The sequence below is a fragment of the Orbicella franksi genome, chromosome 13 (genome assembly GCF_964199315.1).
Source record: "Orbicella franksi chromosome 13, jaOrbFran1.1, whole genome shotgun sequence".
Lineage (NCBI taxonomy): Eukaryota > Metazoa > Cnidaria > Anthozoa > Scleractinia > Merulinidae > Orbicella > Orbicella franksi.
Window position 1 is genome coordinate 10,871,445 of NC_138157.1, and position 27,839 is coordinate 10,899,283.

The window sequence follows — 27,839 nt, forward strand, 5'->3', positions numbered from 1 at the left end:
AAAACTGCTTTCACTGACCGCCATTTTAACGAGAACACGAGTGAACACTGGGCAGGAGTGGGTTCTAGGCTTACGCGGTGGTCTAATTTTTATTCAAACCCATTTTCAAACACTGAAATTCTCTCAGCCGGGCACTCTTTGAATGTAAACAGACAGCTGCCTACAGGCAGAAACAAATTGAGTTAAATCTCAAACAGGTATGCAGGTTATTTCGGTTTAATTTTACGTCAAGATCACCTAACTTCTAACACAATACTGCGTGGTATTGGTGGAAATATGAACGGGTTGAACTTGCTCCACTAATTTTGCAAACAACGGGGTTGTTGAGAATGCACTAATTATTTATGAGTATTCTGATGTTTTATTCCTTTCGATGTTTTCGTAACGTGAGTTCTATTTCTCCTTAATGTTTGCATCTTTTGTTATCCGTCGTCTTGCTCTTTAAAAACAAATTGAAAGAAAACAAACTACTCAACTGAACTCGATGTGACAAAAGGTTCAAAGTGGCAATACTTGGTAAGTCTATTAACGGCGTTGCATAATCACTCGCGTCGCTAGGTCAGTCAGGACTACATGTACACTTATCGCAAATTCAGTTCTCCTTATTCTACTCACGATCATAGTTAGATAGCTAGCCATCCTTAATCCTTAATCCTTTTTGACAAAACATTTACATAACCGATGTTGCTGCAACATCATTAACAATTTACATTCCAAACTCTGAAGTCTAAAGTACAAATGATACAATAGCCAACAATAACCAATGATCTGTAAAATTCACCACCTGCCAAGGTGTTGTATTGTCTCCTAGCAAAATACAGATCGTCTGTCATTATATACTTATGATTTGTTTATTGTTTCTTTACTTTAATTTTGTTTTTGTTTTCAATGTAAAGTTAAGCCTTGCTGTCAGCCGGTTGGACTAATAAATCTATAATTTTTTATGCCCCGTCCACATTACGACGAAGAAATTTGAAGGTTGTGCCAACCGTCCACACTAATCCTTCACGAAAACGGAGCTTTTCGAAAACGCTCTTCAAACCGGAAGAATTTGAAAACGCTGGCTGTGCGTTTTAGTGCGGACGGAAAACATGAAAAAGGAGCTTTTCGAAAACAATGACAACACGATAATCATTTGATTTCCCTGACCGAGTTTTCCTCAAACACAAATCCAAAGTGACCGCTGATTGTTACGTTTTCCAATTTCTCTGGCGTAGTGTGGACGGAAAACATTTGATACGTTTTCAAAGTGAAAACAGCGTTTTCAAATTTCCCTGGCGCAGTGTGGACGGGGCTTTACCGCCCAGGTCAACAGAAAGTAAACACATGCACCTTTATTTATTTACAGCAGACACTGATGGAAGAGTAGATAGAAAACTGCATTAATTGCCAAGAACCGAAAATTATTCATTATGGTGACATTTCCTTTTGAAAAATAAAGTTGTGCCAAGTTAAACGAAAACGGATATAGACAATAAACAACGGGTGAAGGGGCGAAACAGGTCCTGCGTTTAGTTTTTGACATCCTCTATTGGATAGACTGCTGGCAGTCTGCTTTTCTCTCGAAATTCAGCAGGGGCTATGAGGAATGACGCTTTAGCGTAAAGGGGAATGGGACGAGACATGGGCGCGGCACGTACGGTTTTTTTCCGTCTCGCCTTCTTCCCCACTCGGCCACCGCCATATTGTTCTTTTATTTTGCGTTCGCGATGACTAAACATTCGTCTAAGTGACCCTAAGAGAAAAAACCGGCTGCCAGCAGACTACTATTGGACGCTGCCGCGCGCCGGCTTGTCTCGTCCCTACGGGAGTAATTACAAGACAAATCAAGACAAATCACTAGATAGCACCTTTAATGCTTTTGCAAGAAACGTCATCTCCGTTATTCACTTCTCTACCTCAAAAGAATTGCTGTCGTTTCGTCCTAGAGCCAGTTCTCCCGGGCTGTAAGTCTGTTCGCCGCCGGTTAGCTCCGTGCCGGCAGTGGATCAAAGAACGAGAAGTAAATATGTTTTGTGTAATTTTGTTTCATGAAGCCCACAGTGTTGTCCTTTTCGCTTGTTTAGTTAAAAGAAAGAATTGAACACGTCCTTCTTTGAACTTTCAGTTCGGGCGAACAGACTTTTAGCCCGAGCGAAATGACATCGGACGAAACGACCAGTAACACCTCAAAACCTTCCCATTACTAATCTTGACATGCATTTGTTTCTTTTCATTTCAGATTATTTGCCCGTTCTTGTTCAATGCTAATTATGGCAGTAAACCCTTGGGTTCGGATGCTTATTTATGGCATGCTTGGATTTTCCTACGAGATTGTCTTCACTTCGCTTTTTGACTTTGTGACCTCGAATTTCACCGATTTCGCTTTCAAAGGATACTCTTCTCTCTGGTCTTTTCTTATTTATGGCTCGTGCAGTTTTTGCGGAGAGCAAGTGTATTTTTACTCAAAAAAGTGTTTATCGATCTTTCTGCGCGGGTTGATCTACCTCCAAATGGCTTACACATGGGAATTTATCGGCGGCCTCATTCTCGGTCAATTTTCAGCACGTACGTGGGACTACACCCACTACAAGTATGACGTCATGGGTTTGATCGCGCTCGAGTATGCGCCGTTATGGTTTTGCAGCGGTCTGTTGCAAGAATTCTTCTACGAGTATCTGCTGACGTTGTCATTGCCACCCGCTGTTAAAAGCATGGAAGTAAACAGAAAGGAATCATACGCGGAACAGAATGGAAACTACAAGATAGATTGAAAAGAGAGATGTGCGAACTGTGAAAACAGGAGACTACGAGTAGTCCCTCTTTCGCTTAGTCCGTCGTGCGTGACGCGAAAGGAAACCGCGAGAATGAAATGGCCGCGCGAAATCCTTTCGCGCGCTCCTCGCCCCCAGGATTTCGCGCGGCCATTTTTTTCTCGCGGTTTTTTTTTTTGCGTCACGCACGACGGACTAAGCGAAAGAGGGACTACTCGTAGTCTATGAAAACAGAGACTTATTTTGCGACAAATTGTAATTGCTTTTATTTCGGCTTCTAATTTGTTGAGAGTTTGGCGCGAGTGTTTTTTTTTTAACCAATCGCAGGACGTAGTTAAGCAAAACCAAAACATCATAGAAATATAGCTTTCGGCAGTGGACTGAAAACCACTTTAAATTTCACAAATATAGAAATATATTTATGTAGGAATTAATTACTTATTATTTTTAATTCGTGTAAACATGACCCGCCTGGATTAGCTTAGCTATCCGCGGGCATGTTATAATTGTAATTTTCATTTGAAAACAAAATAAAATGTATGTAAAAATGTATGTATGTATGTATATTTACTCAAGACAACGGTCAATATGAAGTTTAGTAAACGTTAAAAAAACCTTTGGTATTTTTCAGGTAAATGGCCACAACACATGAGAGAGATTAGAAGATGCCGGTTGCACTATTTTTACACGATGTTAGTAGTAATTCTCCATACTGGTTACTACATGTTTATTTCATATTAGTTTTGAGAATTTCAGTGTTGGTACAAAAGGACGGATTATATATTATATAACAATGTATTTATATTGTAAGGAAAATTCAAATATTGGTCACCCTTTTAAAAAAAGGCGTAGAATAAAAAAAACAAACAAATTTCGGCAATTTTCAATCGCAAAGAAAACCAGTTAGCAAGACTTGATTTTGCATATTGAGACCAGATCGCTAGAAGACCGGCTCGTAATGTTTAGGTTTTTATCATGTATTTGTAACAGATATTAGGTATGAACAATTTGAAATACGTATAATTACATGCAAGAATACCTCATGGAAGACAACTCCGCGGTAGATTCTGTTATAACGGAGGACCTTTTAGAGGCTTCTAGGAACAAGGGAGCATTAATTAACATGACCATTTATTTCAAGCTAAATAATAAGCGGTATTTTTGATGATTAATTCGTGAGGACAAGGGGTAATAAGATATAAAGTATTTGGCAGATTATATGCAAGAAAAAGTTGAAAATAAATAAAGAAAGCACACACTGGCTGATAATTTTCATGCCAAATTGAAAGGATTTATTAGAATTTAGTTTTCCTTTACGATTTGAAACCGGAATCTAGAAGATAAATACCATACTGAGGCTCTATACCCCAAAACAACTGTAGGAACAACTTCTAATGCACTACAGTCGAACCTGTATATAACGGCCACCCTTGGGACTTGAGGAACAGGCCGCTTAGTACAGGATCACTAAAAATACTTACTGGGTGTGGTCTAACGTCGATGTTAATGGCGTATCATATAGGAACACTTCATACAAGGAAACAATAGGACAACCAACACTCCTTCAAGTGATCAATACTTTAAAAGAAGTTCAGTGCCAACGTTTAACGGTGTAATATACATCACATTGTGTAAAAGTACTGTGCAATAAATTGTCCTCTACTCTTCTACGGTATACACTGAGTGCTGTATTTCTGTAACTTACAGTTCACAACAAAATATCTCATTCCGTCACGTCATAGATGTTACGTTCAATTTCATAGTTGTTACGTTAGATACATATATGCATACATACATACATCACCTTCATTTCACCTCGTTCAGGGTGGCCGCTTAATACAGGTAAAAATAACAAAGAAAGACAAACATAGGGCTGCCACAGAGTAACCGCGGCCGCTTAAGGTGGTATGGTACCCTCAAATGGACCAAAAAGTTTGTTTAAATATGGTGAAGAAAGATCGATTGTGTGCTATTGCACTCAAGAAGAGAAATTAAATTTCTAGAGTCTTACTCAAAATGGTTGCTATGGAAACCAGCCACAGCCTTTTGAAGTAGTGTTTTATAGTATTGACGCCAACACTTCTGCTCTTTTACAAAACAAGAATTGACTGTCAAATAAGCATATCATGTAAGTTTCTGTTTTGTTCTGTGCAATGAACCTAAGTTTTGACAGTTAACTCTTATTTTCAGTGCTTTTACAGCTTTATTTGGAAATAACCTTATTTTTTACCACACCCAGTGGACAAATCATCTCATGTCACGTGACAGATCTTAAAATGTTGCGATTTTTTTGGTTTATGACATCACGACACTATTGGTCTTTGATCAGCCCAAGTTTCGGGAATTGCAAAGTAGAAATGTTGGCGCGAAGGCAGTCGGTACAAAAGTAAACTTTTGAGAAAAATGCACTTTAAGTTTCTTACACGAAGTATTAAGTATTTAACGAGCCACAAATAGCGGGGAAGGGGGTGCAGATTGGATCTCGGGGGAGGGGGTGCAATGGTTGTTCTATTTTGTAAAAAGTTACCGCAGTTGTGGGAAATATTCCTTTTCATAAGGGAAATGAATGAGCCTGTGATGGCAATTTGAGGCAAAGCTTTTCACAAATAATTATACCAATCGAGTTGTGCATGTCTTAAAAGTTTTTTTCTAAATAATTTCGTTTATATAAGTTAAAAATAATCTATATTTTTGTTCACGTTCTTATAGTAAACAGTCGATGCTATGGCCGTTGCTACGTAAAAAAACTTATACTACTGTGTACTTTCCTTACATTTCACACTCATCTGGAAGAAAATTCGGCAAGATCGTTTCAAAATGTTTTTGACAAGTCCTCAAGGGTCTTAAGTCTTGTATTTCCAAGAAATTGAATTTTTCATGAACATCGCCATATTTTAGGGTACCATACCCCCTTAACAGAGGTGGCCGCCTAATACAGGTAACAAACACAGCTTTTGTGTGAGCGAAAAATCGGGACTTTGAAAACTGGCCGCTTAATAGAGGGCCGTTATATACAGGTTCGACTGTACGCAGGAAACGGAAATGTGCTTTTACATCCTTCGATACAATTCTCAATTTTATGTACAGTGATTAAAAATCATAGCACCCTTCTTGGATTTAATCTGGTGTAATAATAAGTTAAGTTAAGCCACCATTGAAAATGATATTTTATCTAGTACATCGCATTTTATTTAAAATTGGCTCTAGCTTAATTCGTTTCTCCTCGTTGTGATAATTCAGAACGTATAATTTCGTACCTTAAGGGACGGACCATAATTTTTTGGAAAGGGGGGGCGGGGGGGAGCGGGAGCTGGTCAATTCCACAAAACAATTCCGGCACAGCCAAAAAAAAGGTGCAAAGCCGAAGGAGAGCCAGGATGAAAAAAGGTCTTTCTACTATTATAATTTTGGTTTTTGATACTAAAATTCTTTCACAAAGTATTGCCCATCAAAAAAAAGTCATGCGCAACCTAAAAGCGATAAAAAAGTATTCATGCCCCGGAATATTGCCCACTCCCCGCACCCCCACCTCAAAAAATAATGGTCCATCTCCAACTGTTGATTTTTTTTTTTTTCAACCAATCCCATGAGATTCAAATCACATGTTGAATGACAGGAAAGCTACCTAACTAAAAGCAATCTTTTGTTTATATCACTTATACAAATAAGTATCCTTCCTATAATTTATTCTCCAAGTGAACCAACCTAAAAGAGCTGTATCTATGACAAAAGCGGGTGTAACTTTCAGACCACAGATGCGACTATTTCCTATTCATGTAGGCGAGACATTTCTGCCTGACGTTTTCAGGTCGTTATATATACTCCGCTCTGTAAACAAAACCCTCCTAGACCCAACAATACGACGTACTAACCTTGCCTGACGTTATTTCGGCCTCACCAAACAAGATTACTTAGATACCTGTCAATAAGCCTGCTATTAACATTAATTGCCTGCCTAGCATCTTTTGACTCGGACTCGGCTGTGTTAAACTTGAAAATTAACATAAATGCTCTCGTGATTTTTTTTTTTTTAAACATTTAGTGTCGTAAGCTTGTAACTCATTGTTCTTATCACTAAAAACGTAAAACCTACTAAACAAACAGTGATCGATCTCTTAACCCGATATGAACCGTAATATAAATTCTATAGCACAGAACTTTCCGACCTGTTCTCAATTCTTTACAGCAAAAATAATTACGCGCGGATAGGCAGCGACAAATAGATTCTCAATGGGCTGGTGACTTTTACGGCTACGGGTTGACATATTTTGGCTTCTAATTTTCACGGCTAACGGTTAATTTAATTTCCTTCTCTTTGAAATTAATTCCCATTGTCTTAAAAAGTTAAAATTATGTTTAATTGTTTAAAAAAGATTAAAAATAAATTTTGACAACTGAAAAACATATCTTAGGTCACTATTTCGGGATGAAAAGCGTTATTATTTCAAGAATTTTTGACAAATATGAAGTGTCCAGGCTTTTCGATTTCCTGTGCTATAAAACTACAAGACAAGACACAAAAAAGCTCTTGACAAGAACTCTTGTGACTTTCACTTTCCTGGCTAAATTGTTCTTACGGTTGACATTTTATATGAGCTTATATGGCTAACGGTTACATATTTTCCAATTTTTACGTCTAACGGGTACATTTTTGGCCCATTTTCCGGTTAACGGTTAACCCCATTGAGACTCTTGGCAAAGACTGTAAGATCCCTTGCACGTCACGGTATTTTAGATAATCATAAATAATCTCTATTCTAACTACGACTAAAGCGCTGTATCTTTCCCAGCAGTAACAAGACCTTAACGTTAGAGCAAATCAACGCAAGATTTGCTTGAGAATGCTGCCTTTCTTCCTTACCAAGTTCTTGTCGGGGCTGAGTTTGTCCAGAAGTTTGTGGAATATTGCTTCAATGTTGAGATTAAACTTTGCCGAGGTAGCGAGCCATTGACACTTCCACTTTCCCTCCAGGTAAACACACGCACTGATTTTAAGACCACGAGCGTTGTGAAAGGTTGGCTCTGATAAGTTAGGAATATCAGATTTGTTAGATACAACGATGGTTGGAATCTTCCGGTTTCTATCAGCACAACAACTCTCGATTTCCTCCATGTATCTCTCCAGCTTGGTAAAGGATTCCGGTTTGTCGAGAGAATATACCAAGACTGCAGCATCAGCTTTCTGGATCGCTAATCTCCTCATGGCAGGGAATTCGTACGTTCCAGAGGTATCAATGATGTGAAGCTCGTAAGCTTTGTTTCTGTGGCTAATTGGCTTTACATAAAACTCCTCCACTGTGGGGACGTGTTCGTGATTGTAGTCCTCACCGACAAGATGTCGGACAATCGAACTTTTTCCCACTCCAGAATCCCCGAAAATGGCTAAAGTGAACTTCTTGAAATAAACATGTTGGTCGGATGTCTCCGTTTCGTCAAAGAGAGCAGACTGCATCATGGACGCGTCATAAATGAGGCGATTTCTGGGCAACAAAGCTTCATGAAAACAAAACTCAAGCTTGGCTAGACGTTCCGCTCTCACTGGATTACCTACTACGAAGCTTAAATAAATATTTGACTTCACTTCAGTGAAATACTATACGTGAAGGTGAAGATCGATGACAACATCGCGGTTCCTTGTTGAGACATGAATAACATCAGGATCGCGAGGTCGCATACGCATAGACAATCGACTAAAACTCTCTAAACTCAACCACTACATGCACTTTATCACTTAAACTCTGAGATTATGGGAAAAGTAAAACCAAGGCTTGTATTCTAAGAAGAGACATGTATTTTCTCATGTCCTCTCTTTTCTAAAAAAGTTCCGTAAAACACACCATTTGAGGCTCCGCCCTAAATTACTAAGCCGGCGGTAATTTTTCACATTCATCATACAAGTCATACAACTGTGAGACAAATCGGCTTAAAGAAAACCCGCACCTATTGACTTCGAAACGAGTTCTTTCTTTAAAATAACTGGTGTGCTAAACAGCCTGTTCTTCTCATGCGCTACATCAGTCAAGTTTTTTTTCTTCTGAAAGCTCTCAACATTTAAGGAAATCTCATTTAAGTTCGATTAGAGTAGAATTGACCGATGAGGTGGTTAATTACAATTAATTGACTAAAGCAGAGCGTTTCAAGTCTTTTTTAATTATTGCTATGGTATAAAAAACATAGTAAAAAAGATTATCAGATAGCTGTAATCGTGTGTAAAGAGATCTGCTTCATTCACCGCGAGTTCGATCATGCGATGACAACAGAGTGACATCATTTTGCCCCCAGGCACGTGAATCCATCAACGAGACTTCGTGGGCTTTTCTACGCTTGTTTTTGCTATCGCACAAAAGGGCCAGCTTACATCGTTTCCACCCTCTCTCTGTGTCCCTTCAAGATAGCCGCAGTTGACCATACTTCAGTTGAAAGGGGTCTGGTACTTCAAGGCGCCACTGAAATTAAACCGTAAATAAGTCGCATTCTTGCGGAAGAGAGATCGTGTATAATGGTTAGATCATTACATTATTTTACATGGAAGCGCTATTTGATAGGAAAACCTGTCAGAGTACGTAAGGCCAAGGTTTCGATAGCGGTTTGCACCTTGGCGGATTTGTACGCAGTCATCATCAGCCGGTGTGACCCTGAGGGACTATTGTTTTTTATATTTAATTCCTTTTAATACGCAGCATGTTGTACCTCAGTGTGTCTGAAAATACCTAATCAACATTCTCTATGTATTTTACCAAATGCATGTGATATTTCGTATTCTGATTCAATCTTATCTAATCTGTTGTGGTCTGTAATGATGGAAGATCTCTTGGTATGGCATGAATTTTGTGCTTTTAATTTCTACACTGTCAATGACTTCAATCTCAGTATCATCTGCAAATTACTTTGTCTGCAAATTACTTTGTCTGCAAATTACTTTGTCTGCAGTGTTTCTTGCTAAAACTGAGTTTTTTTCACCTGTTGGTATGCGAAACAACAGGCAGGAAAATGGATTGATTTTCTAGACAATAATTACATTGAAAAGTGTTGACCTGGCTGTATGACCTACACGACACATTCTAAAATTGATTTTTCTCGCCCAGTCGGTCAGAAACGTTTGCCGCGAGTTGGAGTGTTAAATGCTCAAGATGTTTTCAACAAATTCCGCCCATTTGTTTACTGATAAATCCCCAACGCTCCGTTTTGAAAGTGTGATCGATATCTAAAAGATGTGGCATTTTTTTTGGCTCTATCGGTTTGATTTCTCCCAGTCAAAATTAATGAAATTTTTTAATTTGCAGGTCGATCTACGAACCTCGCATATCTTTAGGATCGTTTACAATGCTTGCGGGGTAATTAACCCTTTCCTATGACCCCCTTGGTTAGTAGGCTGACTAGCGAGCAGGCACAGTTCCGAGCGGGTGCGCCTTCGAAAATTTGCTCTAACCACATTCAAGATCAGTGCAGCCTGTTTCTACGTTGATTCTCAGACAGTTTCAGGTCGCTTAATTTGCTCTCTCTCCTTCCTCTCCCGTCGGGGAGTGGAGGGAGAGAGACAGCGACCTCGAACCCTCTAAGAGCCAGGCGTTCTGTTACTTAGGGGCAACGAGCCAAAAAAAAATGGGCGAGAGTGAAAATATGGGAAGAATTCGAGGAGAGGCTTCTCGCCTAATATTTTCTCTGGCCGTTTTTCAAGTACCCCCCTCCCCACTCCCTCCCAACTTATCAGGTTGACTGGCTGAGGGATTATAATTATGGTTAGTATTTGGCAAGGATTAAAAAAAAAAAGCATTTGCCCTTAAAACTAAATTCAAAACAAAATGAAATACGTTTCCTGTAAGAGCTAAATGGCTCTTAAATAGATGACATCGATAAGACCAACAAATTTAACCACCAAGCCTCGCTTTGAAAATGAAAATTGCAAATTTTATCGTGAACAAATCCCCAAAACAGCCAATATAGAAAGAATTCTTGCATTAAAACAACCCGAAGGTGCTGGAGGTTTGAGAAAATTTCGCGTGAGCGAAAATTTGAGCGTGTAATGTAGTCATGCATAAGAGTTATTGTAACCTGCGAATTTTGCCGCCAACCTCGCTTCTGGGGTCTCTCTTTTATTTTATTTTCCCTCTGTGGGAGAAGATGAGAGACTCTGGGATCGAGGTTCTAATTTTGAAAGCTTTTCTCGAGCTCCCACAAGTGTTTATTGCATCTGGGTGAGGATTGCGTGACAAACTTGGTGGGAGGCATGCTGACGGCCATATGCCAGCAGCGGCAGTACAGACTAGCAGTGCCTGTTTTGTTGTCTACTGTGAGGTCATTAATTCTCGTCACCTGGCGATATTAAATCAACCTAAACCGTATCTAAGCATGTAATTTCATGCATTTAATTTCTTAAAGACAAACTATTTCTGCACTTTTGCAATAAATGCCGAAGGTCACGGCAGCGTGTCACAGTGCTGTCATGACCTTGTCAATCATCTGATGTCTCATGATTAGCTTACGTCATTATGCGCATGCGTTGATTACGCGGTCAAATCGACAACGATTCAACGATTTGTCCAAGGTACTAATTAAATAAGGTGAATTGTAGAGGTTGAAATACTACTGAAAACTGTGTAACAATATTTTGGATGAAATCTCTTCTACAGACACAAAACATTCAGAACTGTTACTCCCACATTGATGGCATTAATGATTGCCTCAAATCTCATTTGGCGCCTTTCACCAATTAGCTTTGCGCAGTGGCATTACCGTAGCCAGTGAGGTCTATCCGAGGCGCGGTTATTGCTGATTGAAAACTTTTCCCAATACCCCGCAAGACGGCTTGAAATACAGCCGGCTTTGCAATTTTTGACGGTCCATACGTGGACCCTACAAAATAAAATCAAATAGATGGTTTTCACTGTCACGCAATGAATAAATAAATCGAAAACTATCCAGTGGATAAAAGTCAAGAAATTTTGATATTATAGGAGACAGGTAGAGAAGACTTCTCCAAGTTTTGGGTCTCTGCGTTTTCCCAAACTTCAGATATTCGTCGAAATGTTTTGCGCAAATTTGCAGTATGGAGCCGCCATGTTGGTGGAACTCTGTGCTCCACCAACATGGCGACCGGAAAATAGTGCAAACATCTGGAACTTACTTTGGCTATCTAGGCGACTGATTATCTTTTATGATTAAATTGTTTCGTGCATATATTACAGGGTCGAGATCTTGACCGTACAGAAGTACGGACTAGGCGCATAGAAAACCATACAAGCAATTATATAAAAGGCCAAGGGCTGGTATTCTCCCAGTAGATGCCGTGCAAATTAGGTTAAGAACTACATATTTTCGGAAAAATCTAACTATGATGGACTGGAAAGACACCGTAAATATAAAGCGCGTAATTCTTATCGAGAGCGGACTTGGGGCTAACTGAAGTCTAACGTTTGCAAAAAAAGAAGGAAAAGAGAAAGAAGAGGACGGAGAAGAAAGACAATATTTTTACGTGTAAGTTGAATCTTTTTAAAAAGGAAGCTATGGCACTTGGAAACGTTCAAGAGATCGAGTGTTTGCGAGCGATCATTCGGGACAGAACGTTTCATCGTTGTGGGATCAAATATTTTGGATTACTAGAATGTTGTATCCATGTGAGAGTAAGTAATTTAAAGGGTAAGGGAAGATGTTGTTGTTTTATCCTCGGTCCAGTGCGATTTAAAAGCCCATGCCATTCGCTCTTAAGGCATTTCCATTTCCTAGTATTTTTTCGACCCATTTCTTTGAGGGGGCAGTTTCGCCGTCAGGCAAAACCACCGTTCTTGAGAAATTTAAAAGTCGATGAACCAATGCAACAAAGACATGGCTTCATTGTAAACGTGTTACAAGAAGCAAGAACTTTTAATCATTGTGGAATCAGATTCAGAGAATCACGCGACCCATCAATTTGACATAAAAAAGCAATGGTCTGCATGCCTAAATTAAAGATGTCTTGTTGGGAGGCGCGGTGGCCTCATGGTTAGTGCGCTCGTTCCCGGAGAGAATGGTCCGGGTTCGAGCCCTGGCCGGGGACGCTGTGTTGCGTTCACACCATTTCACTGTTGCATTGCATTAACTGATTAATGAAACAATTTCATTTCACTATCTTCCTCCACATTAGAGTCAGTTACTTTCTTTATACCTTTTTACCCCAATTTTCACAAATCACCCTTTTTTGACGTGGGTGTCCCTCTCCTCGATTTGCACGTATGGCATCGCACCTCGCCTTCACCTGCTCTCCACAAAAAAAAAACAAAAAAAAAACAAAAAAAATCACCCTTTTTACTCAAAGTAACGTGCCTTCACTGTGAAAATCAGAAACATTTAAGCGCAGAAGTAACCGTTGATTAATATCATCTGCCCAGAGATGTTTCTGTTCAAGGGAAGTATTTGTTCAATAAACACTTTTTATATGGATTAGAAGAGTTTGCTTTGCCTTCTTTTTAATTTAATTTAGCACGTTATGATTTTCAAGATCAGAAACAAAAATTCTAGCTTACGAATACCGGCGTATGCACTGAATTAGATACCACAATTAAGGCAACATTGTTTGCTTCAAATTGTTTTTCGGAATCCTTCTGCAATCAGCTTTGCGCAGTGGCATTACCGTAGCCAGTGAGGATTATCCGAGGCGCGGTTATTGCTGATTGAAAACTTTTCCCAATACCCCGCAAGGCGACTTGAAATACAGTCAGCTTTGCAATTTTTGTCGGTCCACACTTGGACCCTTCCTAAAAAAAAAAAAAAAGAAAACATACGTTGCTCTTATGAGTGAAAGATCTCGCGTACGTCTCAGGGCCGAGGTTTTGACAGTACGGAAGGACGGACCGGGACACGCCTCTACGCACTTGTGCAAGGAAGTCCCTGCTTAGGTGAGCATCTGGAAGTTTTTCTCGTATTTCTGGCGGTGTCTTTGTGTTTGTTAAAATGTCGTCCGAGGATGTTGTTAAGCCTTCCTGCTATGATTCTGTTCCTGCGTGCTTGTGTATGGATTGTCAGCTATATGATGTTAAGCAAATGGTACGTGCTAAGTCTACTGCTGTGTCATCTCGTTCGTCGTTCTTGCCTAGTTACGCTGCTTCTTTGCTTTCTCGCCCGTCGTGTTCTGTCGCCACGTCCACGTCTGGCCTTGCTGTTACTGATGTCGCTGAGCCTGTTTATGAGCCTGCTTGTGAGTCTGATTGTTTCCCGCGTCGTCCGTTTTTGTCTCGCCCACGTCTTGATTTTGCCGATTCGTCTTCGTCTTGTTTTCTGCCTGCCAAGTCCAGTGGTTCCGTTGCTGTTTCTTCTGCCGTTACGTCTAGTCCTGTAAGTTCCGCTGCTGCTCGTGGTCCTGTTCCACCCAGTCGTCCTGTTACTTTTATTACTGCTTCGCATGGTACCCCTGTCAGTTCCGTTGCTGCTTCGCCTGCCGCTATGTTTGGTCCAGCTGCTGCACCTTGTCGCGTGTTGCCTACTTTGCCTGTTTCCAAGCCTGTTTTCCGCCCTGTTCTTCCTGTGGCTTGTGTCGTTTTGGTTTTCCTTCCTGTGTTGTTGCCTACTCCGTTTGGCCTCGTCTTCGCGTTCTTGCCTGTTCTCCGCTGACTTTGGACTTCCGTGTCGTCGATTTTGGACTGTTTTGTTGTCGTTTTGGGTCTTGGTTTGTTTTGGGTTGCATATTGGTGGCGAACCTATTCTTTTAGGATTAGTCTGTTGACAGGTGCCCCTCTTTTGGGTTCACCTTTCGCCATTGCCCTGGAGCAGTGTATGTTAGTCCTGTTGTCTAAAGTCTTTGCCTGTTCGTCTCTCGTTTGTTTGTTTTTATGTTTCTTGTTTGTAGGGGCGGGGTTCGATCCCCCGGTGAAGTTGACGTGTTGGTTGTACCCCCGTATTTAGGCGATCCAGTGTGTGTATTGGATTAGTCGGTATGACCGGCAGGCATTGCACTAACGCCTGTCGATCGCCTTAAATACAAAAAAACGTTGCTCTTATGAGTGAAAGATCTCGCGTACGTCTCAGGGCCGAGGTTTTGACAGTACGGAAGGACGAGGCCGAGCAGCTCGCACAACCTCCTCATCCCCAGAAGCCACCTCATCCATGCTTAGAAGGGCATCCGAATCGACATACGAGTGAGAAGGAACGTAATCCACGTCAGACATCCCCACTAATGCAACAGCCGAAGCGTCAACAGTACCAGATAGGTCCGCGGCGGAGACATCAGCAGGACTCGTAGAATCACGCGATCTATCAATTTGGCATAAAAGTAGCAATGGTCTGCCCCAAAGATGTTTCTTTTACATTGCAGTAACTGATTAATGAAACAATTTCATTGGACTGTTTTCCTCCACTTCAAGGGTTAGCCACTTTCTTTATGCCTGATTTAGCAAGAAGACATTTTTCTGGATTAAAAACAAAATATCCAGATGAAAAAGAATGGCATTTGTACGGAATTAGATACCACAATGAAGGCAAGATTGTTTGCTTCAAATTGATTTCCGCATCCTCTTGCAGTCAGCTTTGCGCAGTGGCATTACCGTAGCCAGTGAGGATTATCCGAGGCGCGGTTATTGCTGATTGAAAACTTTTCCCAATACTCCGCAAGACGGCTTGAAATACAGTTGGCTTTGCAATTTTTGTCGGTCCATATGTGGACCCTTCAAAAGAAAAACAAATACATTGCTCTTATAGGTAAAAGGAATCGTGTATATACTTCAGGGTATGTTTCAAGATACCGTTTCTTTAAATCGATAAGATACCGCCGGTACGTACGGATACTGGCTTTTTTTCTTCGGATATCGATGTCGATACTGTGACGTTACTGAGTTAACTGGTGAGTTACGTGATCTGCTTGACCAAATACAAAGTTGTTTCGCACTGCAACTGTTGATTGTTGTTCAGTACTCCATTGTTGTTACATCAACAACACAGACAAAAATGGCATCGGCCCATTCTTATTGCAGATCTTGACTGTACAGAAGTAGGGACCGACGAATAGAAGTCCATACAAGCAATTAAAGACCAGGGGTTAGTATTCTCGCAGTAGGTGCAGTGCAAATTAGTTTAAAAACGGAACATGTTCAGAAAACATCCAGCTGTCATGGACTGAAAAGACACCGTAAAATTATAACGCGCAGCTCTGATTTTTAGTCGACTTAGCGTTTACGTACGTCCAACGTTTGCAAAAAACAAAAGGAAAAGAAAGACAATCTTTTACGTGCAAGTTCGTTCTTTTCAAAAAGTAAACCATTACAAGCCGGGAAAACTTCAAGATTAGTTACGAGAGATCATTCTGGACATTCTGAAAACAGTGGACTGGCAAAAGAACAATTTGATTGGCTGATTTTAGATATTGGCCGTGTGGACTAAATTTATCGTTTAATAATTAGCTGCTTTTAACGGAGGGAGAATCTTGATCGAGGTCGTCAGTACAGATCGAACGCAGTGAGTTCTGTACACATGACCGAGGTCAAGATTCTCCCATACAGACCGACTAAGCTCAGTTAATAATATGTTTATTATATGGTGCAAACAAGAACGATTAAATTTGTTTAATGTAACTGGTGTGACTTGCTGGGTCTCTCTAATGACCTTCTGGTTTTTTTGACCGTTTTGGTATAGACCCCATGAGTGTCTTTTCGGCGCCTTCGGCTTTCTCCCCCGCCGGGCTTCCTCCCTTTTATGCTGCCGTACTGAATGCGTGGAAAGCCCTGAATGGCTCAGCCTCTCCAAATGGCTTGGTTGTACGCTCTTTGGTCGAAATATAGATCTTCCGGCATCTTCCTTTTTCTTGCAAATTGTGTTACCAGTTGAGTCTCCTCATTCATCCTTGTCAGCCTCATTGTGTTGCCAAATTCAGACCATCCTCAGCTTTGGTGACCTCGACTGGCCTTCAACCTGGAAGTCTCTGTTTTTCTTGCCCTTGGACAGGCAAGCCATTGATCTGAATTGGAAAGTAGCTCATGGGGTCTTGTACACCGCTGAACGGCTATCCTCCTTTGGTTACAACCTGCCTACCTATTGTTTTTGCGGTTATCACATGGAGTCCTCTGAACATCTCTTCTTTTCGTGTCCTCTCATCCAGAGTGGCATTGGTTTTGTTCAATCTCTACTTTTTCGGGCTTCCCCCTTGGCTCCCTCCATAACTGTGCGGCACATGCTCTTTGGCTTTAGCAGCGATGAGCTCTTTGTGTTCCTCGTGTCTTCCCCTACCTACTGAATCTCTGTAAGTTTTTGGTCTGGTGCCAGCGGAACGACCATCGCTTCCGCTCGGTGCCACCCAGTGCTCTCAGGCTCCTGGCTTGTCTCAAGTCCAAGGCAAATTTCTATTTGCCTCTGTATTTCAAGCGTTTCCTCTCCCAGCGTCGTCGTTGCTTTTTCCATCGCCAATGGGGTGCTAATGGCGTCGTTGGCCGTGTCTCCGGCGGTTCTTTTAAACTAGGTTTTTGAGTGCCTAGTTTTATCTAGAATTTTTTGTCCGTCTTCCCTAGTCCTGGTCGCCTTTATTGGATGCGCTGGGTTTGCGTTTTTAACTGCTTTTTCGGGTTTCTTTGCTTTTATCAAATGTATTGAAGTCTTTGGTCTCTTTCCCTAGTCCTGGTCGCCCTTATTGGATATACTGAGCTAGTATTTTTTAACTAGTCTTTCGTTTTTTCGCTTTTATTGCATGGGTTACTGTTTTAAACCGTGTCTATTGTCTTTTCTCTGTTTATGGTGGGGCGGCCTCGTATGAGGGTGCTCCCCCTCCTTGGCGGTACTTGTTTTGTCCTTTCACGTATGCCTCTATGGTCGGTGGACATTGCACTGCGTCCATTGTACCGCCTTAAATACAAAAAACTAGCTGAAATTTTGCTTGAGAAAGGTGAGTTTGCTCGTCCTCTGCCTTTTTTTTCTCTCCAGGCTTCCTGGCAATTCTTCTAATATTTTTAAAAGAAAATAGTCAACACTTTTGTATTTTTTCACCACAAAATGTAACGTGTCAAGATTCCGGTCTAGATGGGAAAATCTAGACCGCGGACAATGTCGATTTTCAGCCAATCAAATTCGTGAATTCTGTATTTCCCAGTCCTTGTGAGACAGCCATACAATAATGTAAGATACCGACCGATTTTTTTAACTGTCCATTTATGGACCACGCCCGTTACAATTTGCAGTTAATACATTCTGTTTGTTTTTTCTACTCTTTTCTTTGACGGGCGGTTTCGCCACCTGACCGTTCTTGAGAAATTCAATAAACCAACGAGTAAAAGGCATGGCTACATTGTAAACATCTTAGTAAGAGCAAGAACGTGTAATAATTGTGGGATCAGTTTCATAAAATCACGCCAGCCATCAATTTGATGTAAAAATAGCAATGATTTCGATTGTGTTTTTTAAGGCTTTTTAAGGGAGCAATTATTACCTTTTAACAAAATAAGCAATAAAAACCAATTTGTCCAGGTTAAAATTTACATGTAAACCGTACTTGATACAAATCACCTTGTTTGCCCAAAGTAACGGCTGTGCCGTCACCTTAGAAACCAGAAACTGATTGAAGCGCAGGCAGGAGTAACATTGATAAATATCATCTGCCCAAACATGTTTCTGTTGAATGGAAGTAATTGTTCAATAAAACAATTTTTATATGGATTAGTTTCCTCAACCTAGAGTTTGCTTTGCCTTCGTTTTATTTTAATCCCGCAAGAGAAGATTCAAAGGTCAGAAATAAAAATACTAGCTTACGAAGACCGGCGTATGTACTGAATTAGATACCACAATGAAGGCAATGTTGTTTGCTTCAAATTATTTTTCGCAATCCTCTAGCAATTAGCTTTGCGCAGTGGCATTACCGTAGCCAGTGAGGTCTATCCGAGGCGCGGTTATTGCTGATTGAAAACTTTTCCCAATACTCCGCAAGACGGCTTGAAATACAGTTGGCTTTGCAATTTTTGTCGGTGCATACGTGGACCCTTCAAAACAAAAAGAATAAGTTAGTCTTCGAGGAAAAAGTGTTGTGCATATTTCTCGGTGTCTAGGTCCTGACAATACGGAAGGACAGACTGAGCGCATAGCTAGAACAACCGAGCAAACTTGGTTGATAAGACATTTGTTACGCGTCGAACGTCCTTACAGAAAAAACTAACTATGATAGACTGGAAAGACATCTAAACGTAATCAGCTCCCCATAAATTTTTCTACCCATTTCTTTGAGGGGGCAGCTTCGCCATCAGGCAAAATCACCGATCTTGAGAAATTTAGAAGTCAATAAACCAACGCAATGATTTAAAGGCCTGGCTTCTTTGCAAACTTGTTGTAAGAAGCAATAACGTTTAATCATCGTGGGATCAGATTCAGAGAATCACGCGACCCATCAATTTGACATAAAAAGGTAGTGATTTCGAGTGTTTTAAGGTCTTCCTCATCCGGAAGAGTTAGCTTTGCCTTCTTCATTTTACATTTAATTTGACAAGCCAAGGTCAGAAACAGAAATATCTAGCTTACAAAAACCGGCATATGTACTGAATTAGATACCACAATGAAGACGAATTTGCTTCAAATTGCTTCAAATTGTTTTTCGCACTCTTTTGCAATCAGCTTCGTGCAGTGGCATTACCGTAGCCAGTGAGGTCTATCCGAGGCGCTGGTCTCCTTTATTGGTGTTCTGCACAGAGGTGGTTTTTTTGTCATGTAAACGGTGTCGAGTTGTCTAGTGGCTTGGTTCGATCTTTGTCCTGTGGTTCGTTGTATATATGCTGTTCCTACTTGTGTATTTAATTTTTGGGAGGGTTTGGTGAGGCGGGGTTCGATTCCCCGGCGAAGTTGGAGAGATGGCTACGTTTAGTAGGATCACCCTCACCTTGGCTCTCTAGTCACTTCGATTCCTTCCTAGGTGACTAGCGTTTTTCATGGGTGGTGGTGTTGCACTAACTGCTCACCACTCCGCCAAAATACCAAAAAAAAAAAAAAAAAAGCGTTCCTGTTGTGAGTGATCGGTCTCGGGCATATATAGGGCGAGATCTTGACCGTACTGAACTACTGACCAGGACCATAAAAATCCTCACAGGCAATTATAAATTAAAGACCAAGGGCTGGTATTCTCCCAGCTGGAAAGACACCGCAAATATAAAGCACGCAATTTTGATCCGACTTAACTTTGCGACATAAGTACTCTTAACTCACGTCAAACATCTGCAAAAGAAGAAGAAGAAGACGGAGAAGAAGAAGAAGAAGAAGAAGAAGAAGAAGAAGAAGAAGAAGAAGATAGGCCACAGCTTTAACAAGAAAACGCTCAAGAAGAGTGCGAGGAATCATTGGGGACAGAACGTTTCATCGTAGTGGTATTACTATCTTGGGTTGTTAGTATCCTTGTCTTTCAATGCTGTGCATATGTAAATAGTAAGTAATGTAAAGGGTAAGGAAAGATGTTGCTGTATCCTCGGTCCAGTGCGATTTAAAAGCCCACGCCATTCGCTCTTAAGGCCGCATTCTCTAAAAGTTTTTCTACCCATTTCTTTGAGGGGGGCAGTTTCGCCGTCAGGCAAAACCACCGTTCTTGAGAAATTTAAAAGTCAATGAACCAATGCAATAGAGACATGGCTACTTTGTAAACATTTTAGTGAGAGAAAAATGTTTAATCATTGTGGGATCAGATTCATAAAATTACACGACCCATTTACTGGACATAGAAATAGTAATGGCCTGCCTAAAGAATGAAACAATTTCAGTGGATTTATTTCCTCCACTTCAAGAGTTATCTACTTTCCTTTTATTTAATTTAGCACGAATACATTTTTCGGGATCAAAAGCAGAAAATATGGCTAGATACCACAATGAAGGCAAGATTGTTTGCGTCAAATTGTTTTTCGCATCCTCTTGCAATTAGCTTTGCGCAGTGGCATTACCGTAGCCAGTGAGGTTTATCCGAGGCGCGGTTATTGCTGATTGAAAACTTTTCCCAATACCCCGCAAGACGGCTTGAAATACAGTTGGCTTTGCAATTTTTGTCGGTCCATATGTGGACCCTTCTAAAGAAAAACAAATACGTTTCTCTGGTTAAGGACTGATATTCTCCCGGCAGGTATAGAGCAAGCTTGGTTATTAAGGGATTTTTTACACGACTGAATATGTTCAGAAAAAATCAAGCTACTATGAACTGAAAAGACACCGTAAACATAAAGTGCGCAGTTCTGATCGAAAGCTGACTTAGCGTTTACTCCAACCGCAATTTATACAAATCACCCTTTTGCTAAAAGTAACGACTGCGCCGTCTCCGTGGAAACCAGATACATTGATTGGTAACCGTATTTGTTAAATGAAACAATTTGAATGGATTAGTTTCCTCAACCTGAAGAATTTGCTTTGCCTTCTTATTATTTAGTTTAGCAAGAAAAGATTTCGAGGGTCAGACCGCTCAGAAATATCTAGCTTACGAAGACTGAAATCTGTACGGAGTTAGATACCACAATGAAGGCAAGATTGTTTGCGTCAAATTGTTTTTCGCATCCTCTTGCAATTAGCTTTGCGCAGTGGCATTACCGTAGCCAGTGAGGTTTATCCGAGGCGCGGTTATTGCTGATTGAAAACTTTTCCCAATACCCCGCAAGACGGCTTGAAATACAGTTGGCTTTGCAATTTTTGTCGGTCCATACGTGGACCCTTCTATAAGGAAAACAAATACATTGCTCTTATAAGTGAGAGGTATCGTGCATATATTGCAAGGTAAAGATGGGCTGATACCGTTTTTTCAAATCGATACGATATCGAGTACGGATACTGACTTTTTTCCCTCGATGTCGATATCGATGCTGTGACGTCACTGAGTTAACTGGTGAGTCACGTGATCTGCTTGACGAAATACAAGGTTGTTTCGCACTGTAAATGTTAATTGTTGTTCAGTTCTCCATTGTTGCATCAACAACACCGACAAACAAGTCAGAACAGTACGGAAGGACGGACCGAGTGCATTAAGGTCCGTCCAAGGAAGTAAGGTACAAGCGAGCAAACTTATTTGATTAGAGATTTGTTACATGACTAAACATCTTCACAAAAAAAAAATAACTGTGATGGACTGGATCAGTTTCTAGTCATTTCTTTGAGGGGGCAGTTTCGCCATTAGGCAAAACCACCGTTCTGGAGAAATTTAAAAGTCAATGAACCAATGAAGGCATGGCTACTTTGTAAACGTGTTACAAGAAGCAAGAATGTTTAATCATTGTGGGATCAGATTCATAGAATCACGCGACTAATCATTTTAATTTAAAATAGTGATGATTTTTTAAAGGTTTTCCTCAACGGAAGAGTTAGCTTTGCCTTCTTTTTATTTATTTTAGCAAGACAATTAAGATTTTCAAGGTCAGAAACAGACTTGTCTAGTTACAAAAACCGGCATGTGTGCTGAATAAGAAACCATAATGAGGGCAAGATTGTTCGCTTCAAATTGTTTTTCGCATCCTCTTGCAATCAGCTTTGCGTAGTGGTATTACTGCAGCCAGTGAGGTTTATCCGAGGCGCGGTTATTGCTGATTGAAAACTTTTCCCAATACCCCGCAAGACGACTTGAAATACAGTCGGTTTTGCAATTTTTGTCGGTCCGTACGTGGACCCTTCTAAAGAAAAACAGATACCTTGGTCTTAGAAGTCAGCATGTTGAAAGTCTCGTGCAGATACAGTTGTAAACAGTGACAGGACGCTAGAGGGCACAATAGCACTACATTCCTGGATTGGAATTCTTGGTGCGTGCTGCCCGCGGTTTCTCCAGAACTTGATCGAATTTCAGTCCAAAATTTATCATCTTTCAGACCTGGACGATTTTAGACCTGACCTTTTGCGTTTCCAAAGTGTTCAAATGGAGCTTTCTGTTTGAAGATAAAAAGGACGAAAGAAAGGGAAGAGCGCGTTTATTGTAGTTCCTCTGAGTGCCGTAGTCAAAATTAGATCATAAGTTTTCAATTTGTTACTAGCGTCCGTTGTGATCAACTTATATATCCCCACGATCTCAACTACAGCTTCCAGAAGTCATAGCAAGCTCTCTACTACCACTACTACTAGCAGAAACTTTGCACATGTGACTTCATGATGAAAACGGTGTACTAAGTACGAGAAAATTGTGAGACTGGTCGAGTAGGGCTGTCGTCAAGAACAAAATTGCCGCGTCATCGTCGACTGAGCTTTTAGGCAAGGCGGAAATATGTTTGAGACTAGAGAAAAACTTTCTCCTTGCGTTATAATATTGCAACATCTAGATTCCGATATTTTTCTAACTTTTGTTGAACTTTTGTCAAGAGAGAGGGACTGGCTAGAGAGTTACTCTGACATGATATTGGCCCTATTCCCAAACTAGGGCAATCCTGTGCAAGTCATGTGTAGATCATTCTTGGGTTCAGAATTCCCAGGAAATAACCGATCCTATGACGCGGATTCTGTTCACGTGGACATCTCAAGCAGCTTTACACGCATTTCCATCCTCCACGAACACATCCACGTAACTCGCGTGGTAACATTATCCTCGGAAGAACTGTGTACCATGTAGAGAAATAATATGGGAGGAATTATCTTTGGGAATAAGGCCAATATGGCGGACTAAGTCTCTAGCCCTTTATCTTTTCTTAATTGTCTTTCGTTCTATTTATAGTTTCTCAGTTAATTTGGAATATCTACCGAGGAAGCTGAGGAGGTTACTAATTCTGCGTTTGTTGTTACGGAGGTGCTGCAATTACACGCTGTTTCAGTTCGCTCTGTTGGTGGAAATGGTCAAAGGATCGATCCGACCGATCACAATTTAAACGACTTTATTTCACGTTGTGTCAGATAAAACCTTCACTATGCAGTGTTTTCCCTGGGCGACTGGAAGTGATCCGTTTTTATGGGATTACACTTTAAAAAATCTGCCTGCCTTAAAATATCATTGGGTGTTGCACACAGTTGGAGTGCGTGAATTAAATATTTTTACTTCATCCACAGGATGATCCAGCATTTGTCATATCGGTCCTTATTTGACTGGTATTCGAATCCCTCGAGGATCAAGCTAAAGGGCTCAAAGCGTCTTTTTGTGGGCGTGGTTTGAGTTCACTTTCTTTTGGACAATTTTAAAACAGCAAGTGATTGGTGTAATATATTTTTTCAGGGTTGATTTCCTTAAGGCTAAATCTGCATTCGTGCGATTTGGCCCATCAGGCCGCAGCTCATCTTCAGTTTCCGTTGCATGAAGCGACTAGGAGTATGTCTACTCCCCGCTGGATGGGATGCTAGTCCATTGCAGGGTTTTCCAAGCACTGATTAAATTCACTGTTACCGAATACCGATTATTACACTTGACTGGAGAGAGGCACTGTGAGCGGTAAAGCCGGAGTCTTGTCCAAGAACACAACACAAGGACAGCAGCTAGGGATCAAACCTGAACCACTCGACCTGAAGTCTCACTATGAACCACTAGACCACCTCGCCTCGTGCCTTCTTGTATAACTCTAACGGTGGTCACTTTTTAAAACCTAACTACAATGCACGAGTTTAACTCTTGTGAGGGGATAACGTAAAGGAGGTCACCCTTTAGAAAACTGAGCTAAAAGCAGGTAAAAGACAACAATGACGTAATAGGTCGTAACAGGTTAAACTAGGAAGTTGTGATGTTTGCCAAAACACAAATGTTCTGCTCTTTCGGTATCCCATAACAAAGCTAGAATGTTATTGTAATCGATATCCACAGAAACTCAATCCCAAACACGCGCCTATACTCTGTTACATTTCGGTTTCGAGGGGTTATCACTAGATCTTGGCCGTCAGTTTTCTCCAAATGAAATAATGATTTACGGACAGTAGTCTTGTTAGTCAGAACGAAAGTGTCGCTTTTTTCATTTTTCAGACCGAAGCAGATAAGAAGCTTGCTTGCAGTTTGCTCTCAGTGAAAACGACATACATGATGTCTGCGGTGCTGCAGTCGAGAAAGGTTAAAACCTCCACGAAACCGAACAGTGGAGAAACATCGAACGAACAAGTTGGCTATTTCAAGGAGTTTACTATCGCTGTGTTTGGTGATTCTGGAGTGGGAAAAAGCTCCATCATTCGCCAACTTGTCGGTGAACCATACGTTCATGGTCACTTGCCTACCGTAGAAGAATTCTATGTGAAGCAGATCACCCACAAAAACAAAGCATGCGAGCTTCACATCATTGATACCTCTGGAACGTACGAATTCCCTCCTATGAGAAGAATAGCCATCCAAAAAGCTGATGCAGCAATCTTGGTGTATTCTCTAGACAAACCGGAATCCTTTACTAAGCTGGAGAGATACATGGAGGAAATCGAGAGTTGCTGTGCTGAGAGAAACCGGAAGATTCCCGTTATCATTGTATCCAACAAATCTGATCTTCCCAATTTGTCCGAGCCGACGTTTCGCGATTCCCATGGCGTTAAAATGAGTGCGTGTGTTTATTTGGAGACCAAGTGGAAGTATCAATGGCTGGCCACTTCAGCCAAGTTTAAGCTTAATGTGGAGGCGATATTTCTCCAACTTTTGGACAAATTGTCACCTGAGAGGAAGGCTCAAAGAAGCCACAGTTTTCGAAAACCAAAATTGCGTTGATTCTTTAGATCCATGAAGGGCGCTTTATTTCAATTGTATATGAACCGAAGACAACGCCTGCTCTAGTTGTAGACCAATCTTTCGCTGATCACACTTTCCGTTACACACTACTGCTAATGAACAGTGAATTAGATGTACTCACGAACTAAAAGTAATTAACTTATGAAGCCACTCATGGATAGGAACGATGAAGAAAGCTCTAAGTATCGCCAATTAAGAGTGCGGCGTTAGCCATTTCTGTGGCACTGGAATGTGTTCGAGCTCATTCTCCATGGTTTAAAGTTAAAGCTAGGGATAATTAATGGGACGCAAGAAAGTGTTCAAAATTCAGCAGTCACGTACAGAGTAGTCTTGTTTAGTAGAATGAAAATGAACAGCCTCTTTTAATCAGAGGCTAAGAGGTCTTATCACTAGTTTACGTAACTGGGAACTACACGCGATAATCTCCAGGCTTCATCACGGCAGAAAAAGCTAATTTAAAACCACACTTTTCATTCTGCTAATCTCTCGAAAGTGTTTGTAACAGTTCTGTGTCAAAAATCTTAGTGAGTTATATGTAAGCTTATGTAGTTTGGCACCATAATTAACTCAACTTCATCGTAGAAACAAGAAAAAAAAAAACAGCAGGTAAGATTGATTCGGATTGACGAGCGCGAAAAACAGCTGTGGCATCTGGTTCAGCTGACCTCGAAAGCGACCCAGATAAATGAATAATTAAAGTGAACAGTGTTTTGTTTTCGATTGCGTTTCCTAAATGTCATGATACAATCATTATAAGCTGCGTGAAAAATAAATTTCATAACTTAAACTACAAATTAACTCAACTTAGAATATGGGTACAACGCCACGCTTAGGACGACACTAATTCAAGGTGTTAATTCATTTTCGACTAGGTAAATTATTTTACATGTGTTCGTTTCATATGACCGCATTTTGCATGACAGGGAAATTAAAGTAGAAGGAAAGATATAAAATTCTCATATACCAACCTTTCTGATGTTTGTCACGGTGCTTTTTCTCCCGAATTGAAGGCCAAACAACGTAGCAAGTGCAAAAGAAGCTTATCCATCAGTTGGTTACGGAAAGTTCCGGTAATACATTGGTATTGCTGTGATCGGACACGAGACTTGCTGTAGGGATAACAACTGGGTAATTAAAGGAGCTTTGCAGAAAAGGAAATAGGCCCTTTGCAGCTGGGGTCACGTGACCGAATTTTTCCTAGAAAATTTTTATATCATGGGCTATAACTTAAAGAATGCCAGAAATAGAAAGAACGCATCGAAAATACCAAAATGGCCAAGTTTGAGGCCCCTGGCTTTAAAGAGTAAGTTTATACGACACAAATCGTAAAAACTCTTTTTCCTTGGCCATCGTAGCTTTAGAAGAAACAAAACACAAACCGCGGTGATAAACATGGAACCAAAACGCATGTTAAACAAAGTTAATTTCCTTGACGTTTCGTATGTACAACATACATCTTCAGAAGTGACCGTTAACTAGATTACAATCGAAATTTAAAGGCGAAGAAAAAGAAAAAGACTGGTATCTAATAATATGTAACAAGACTAATAGTTAATAACAAACAGATGAGTCTGCGGGAGAAAAAAAAAAATTACCATAATAATAATAACAATACAAAATGCTAGTAAAGAAAAAGTTTTTCACTGCCAACGTTTTCATTCAAGGCTGGCTTTAAATCACGAATTAACAATGTTTCCTTAATTTTACAATGTATATCTGACCTACCAGTTGCTAAGATATCAAAATTGTCCCATTTAATATTATGACCCGTGGAAGTAACGTGATCCGCAATGGCTGAGGTGTGACCGCTTTTAGCAAGGGCCTTAAAATGTTCAGTTTTTCTATCGTGTAGTCGACGCTTTGTTTTTCCTATATAAAAATCATCACAGTCCCAGCAGCTTCCCTTGTAAACCACCTTAGACATCTGAGAACGGCTGAACCTGTCCTTGTACGGGAAAAAAGATTTAATTCGGCGGGTGTTTCGGATATAGATACAAGATTTAAGTTGCTGGGTAATTACTTTACTTTGGAACCCTAAAAATGGTAAAACAATGAAGATTTCTCTCTTGGGAACTGTAGTGATAACTCAATTAATTGGTTTTAAAGCTAACTTAAAGGTCTACATTGGAGGCATTTAAACAATATTTAATTCATTTACGAAATTCCTGAAATGAACATTTAATTGAACTTTCATGTGTTAAGTAAAGACTTCTCATGAACCATTTCATGAGCACATTAAGCTGAAATGAAAGTTACCCTATAGGCTCATTTCATAGGCTTTAGAAAGATCCTCTAAATTGTCTTAAAGGTACATTTAAGTTACTTTAGTTTAGCTTTAATTTTTGCTTGGTGGCTCCAAAAGTTATCTTTAATTTGCCTTTTAATACCATTTAAATGTTAAATAAAAGTTTCAAGTAATCTTTAATTTACCTTTATAGTGTGCCCTAAATGCTCAGAAAATGGTCTTTTTGTAAATAATGGAAAAAGGGCAAAAATCATCAAAAGTGGTAATTTGGGAAATATACTCCACCAGA

The 27,839-nt window shown here is 40.4% G+C and overlaps 3 protein-coding genes and 7 non-coding genes across 11 annotated transcripts; 9 read left to right on the forward strand and 1 right to left on the reverse strand.

Moving 5' to 3' along the window:
• Positions 1–111: 111 nt before the first annotated feature.
• On the forward strand, positions 112–2,811 carry LOC145465925 (transmembrane protein 229b-like). 2 transcript variants are annotated; one of them, XM_081449695.1, is made up of 2 exons: positions 112–197; positions 2,222–2,811. In XM_081449695.1, exon 2 carries the CDS (start codon positions 2,244–2,246, stop codon positions 2,751–2,753), a length of 510 nt encoding a protein of 169 aa, XP_081305821.1. In that variant the 5' UTR covers positions 112–197; positions 2,222–2,243; the 3' UTR covers positions 2,754–2,811. The 2 variants fall into 2 exon arrangements, with proteins under 2 accessions (XP_081305821.1, XP_081305820.1); XM_081449694.1 differs by lacking the exon at positions 112–197 and adding an exon at positions 437–516.
• A 3,979-nt stretch (positions 2,812–6,790) lies between these two features.
• On the reverse strand, positions 6,791–27,535 carry LOC145465463 (GTP-binding protein Di-Ras2-like). Its single transcript, XM_081449244.1, has 2 exons — positions 26,274–27,535; positions 6,791–9,199 (listed from the first exon to the last, which is right to left on the reverse strand). The coding sequence occupies exon 2, from the start codon at positions 8,206–8,208 to the stop codon at positions 7,573–7,575; it is 636 nt and encodes a 211-aa protein (XP_081305370.1). The 5' UTR covers positions 8,209–9,199; positions 26,274–27,535; the 3' UTR covers positions 6,791–7,572.
• LOC145466849 (U4 spliceosomal RNA) lies at positions 11,466–11,604 on the forward strand. The gene has a single exon (XR_014041981.1). It is a non-coding gene; the product is annotated as a U4 spliceosomal RNA (small nuclear RNA).
• Positions 13,339–13,477, forward strand: LOC145466855 (U4 spliceosomal RNA). The gene has a single exon (XR_014041986.1). It is a non-coding gene; the product is annotated as a U4 spliceosomal RNA (small nuclear RNA).
• Positions 15,245–15,383, forward strand: LOC145466852 (U4 spliceosomal RNA). The gene has a single exon (XR_014041984.1). It is a non-coding gene; the product is annotated as a U4 spliceosomal RNA (small nuclear RNA).
• Positions 18,536–18,674, forward strand: LOC145466858 (U4 spliceosomal RNA). Its single transcript, XR_014041989.1, has one exon. It is a non-coding gene; the product is annotated as a U4 spliceosomal RNA (small nuclear RNA).
• LOC145466851 (U4 spliceosomal RNA) lies at positions 20,588–20,726 on the forward strand. Its single transcript, XR_014041983.1, has one exon. It is a non-coding gene; the product is annotated as a U4 spliceosomal RNA (small nuclear RNA).
• LOC145466854 (U4 spliceosomal RNA) lies at positions 21,222–21,360 on the forward strand. The gene has a single exon (XR_014041985.1). It is a non-coding gene; the product is annotated as a U4 spliceosomal RNA (small nuclear RNA).
• On the forward strand, positions 22,169–22,307 carry LOC145466856 (U4 spliceosomal RNA). The gene has a single exon (XR_014041987.1). It is a non-coding gene; the product is annotated as a U4 spliceosomal RNA (small nuclear RNA).
• On the forward strand, positions 23,258–26,018 carry LOC145465462 (ras-related protein Rap-2a-like). Its single transcript, XM_081449243.1, has one exon. The coding sequence runs from the start codon at positions 24,619–24,621 to the stop codon at positions 25,282–25,284; it is 666 nt and encodes a 221-aa protein (XP_081305369.1). The 5' UTR covers positions 23,258–24,618; the 3' UTR covers positions 25,285–26,018.
• Positions 27,536–27,839: the final 304 nt, after the last annotated feature.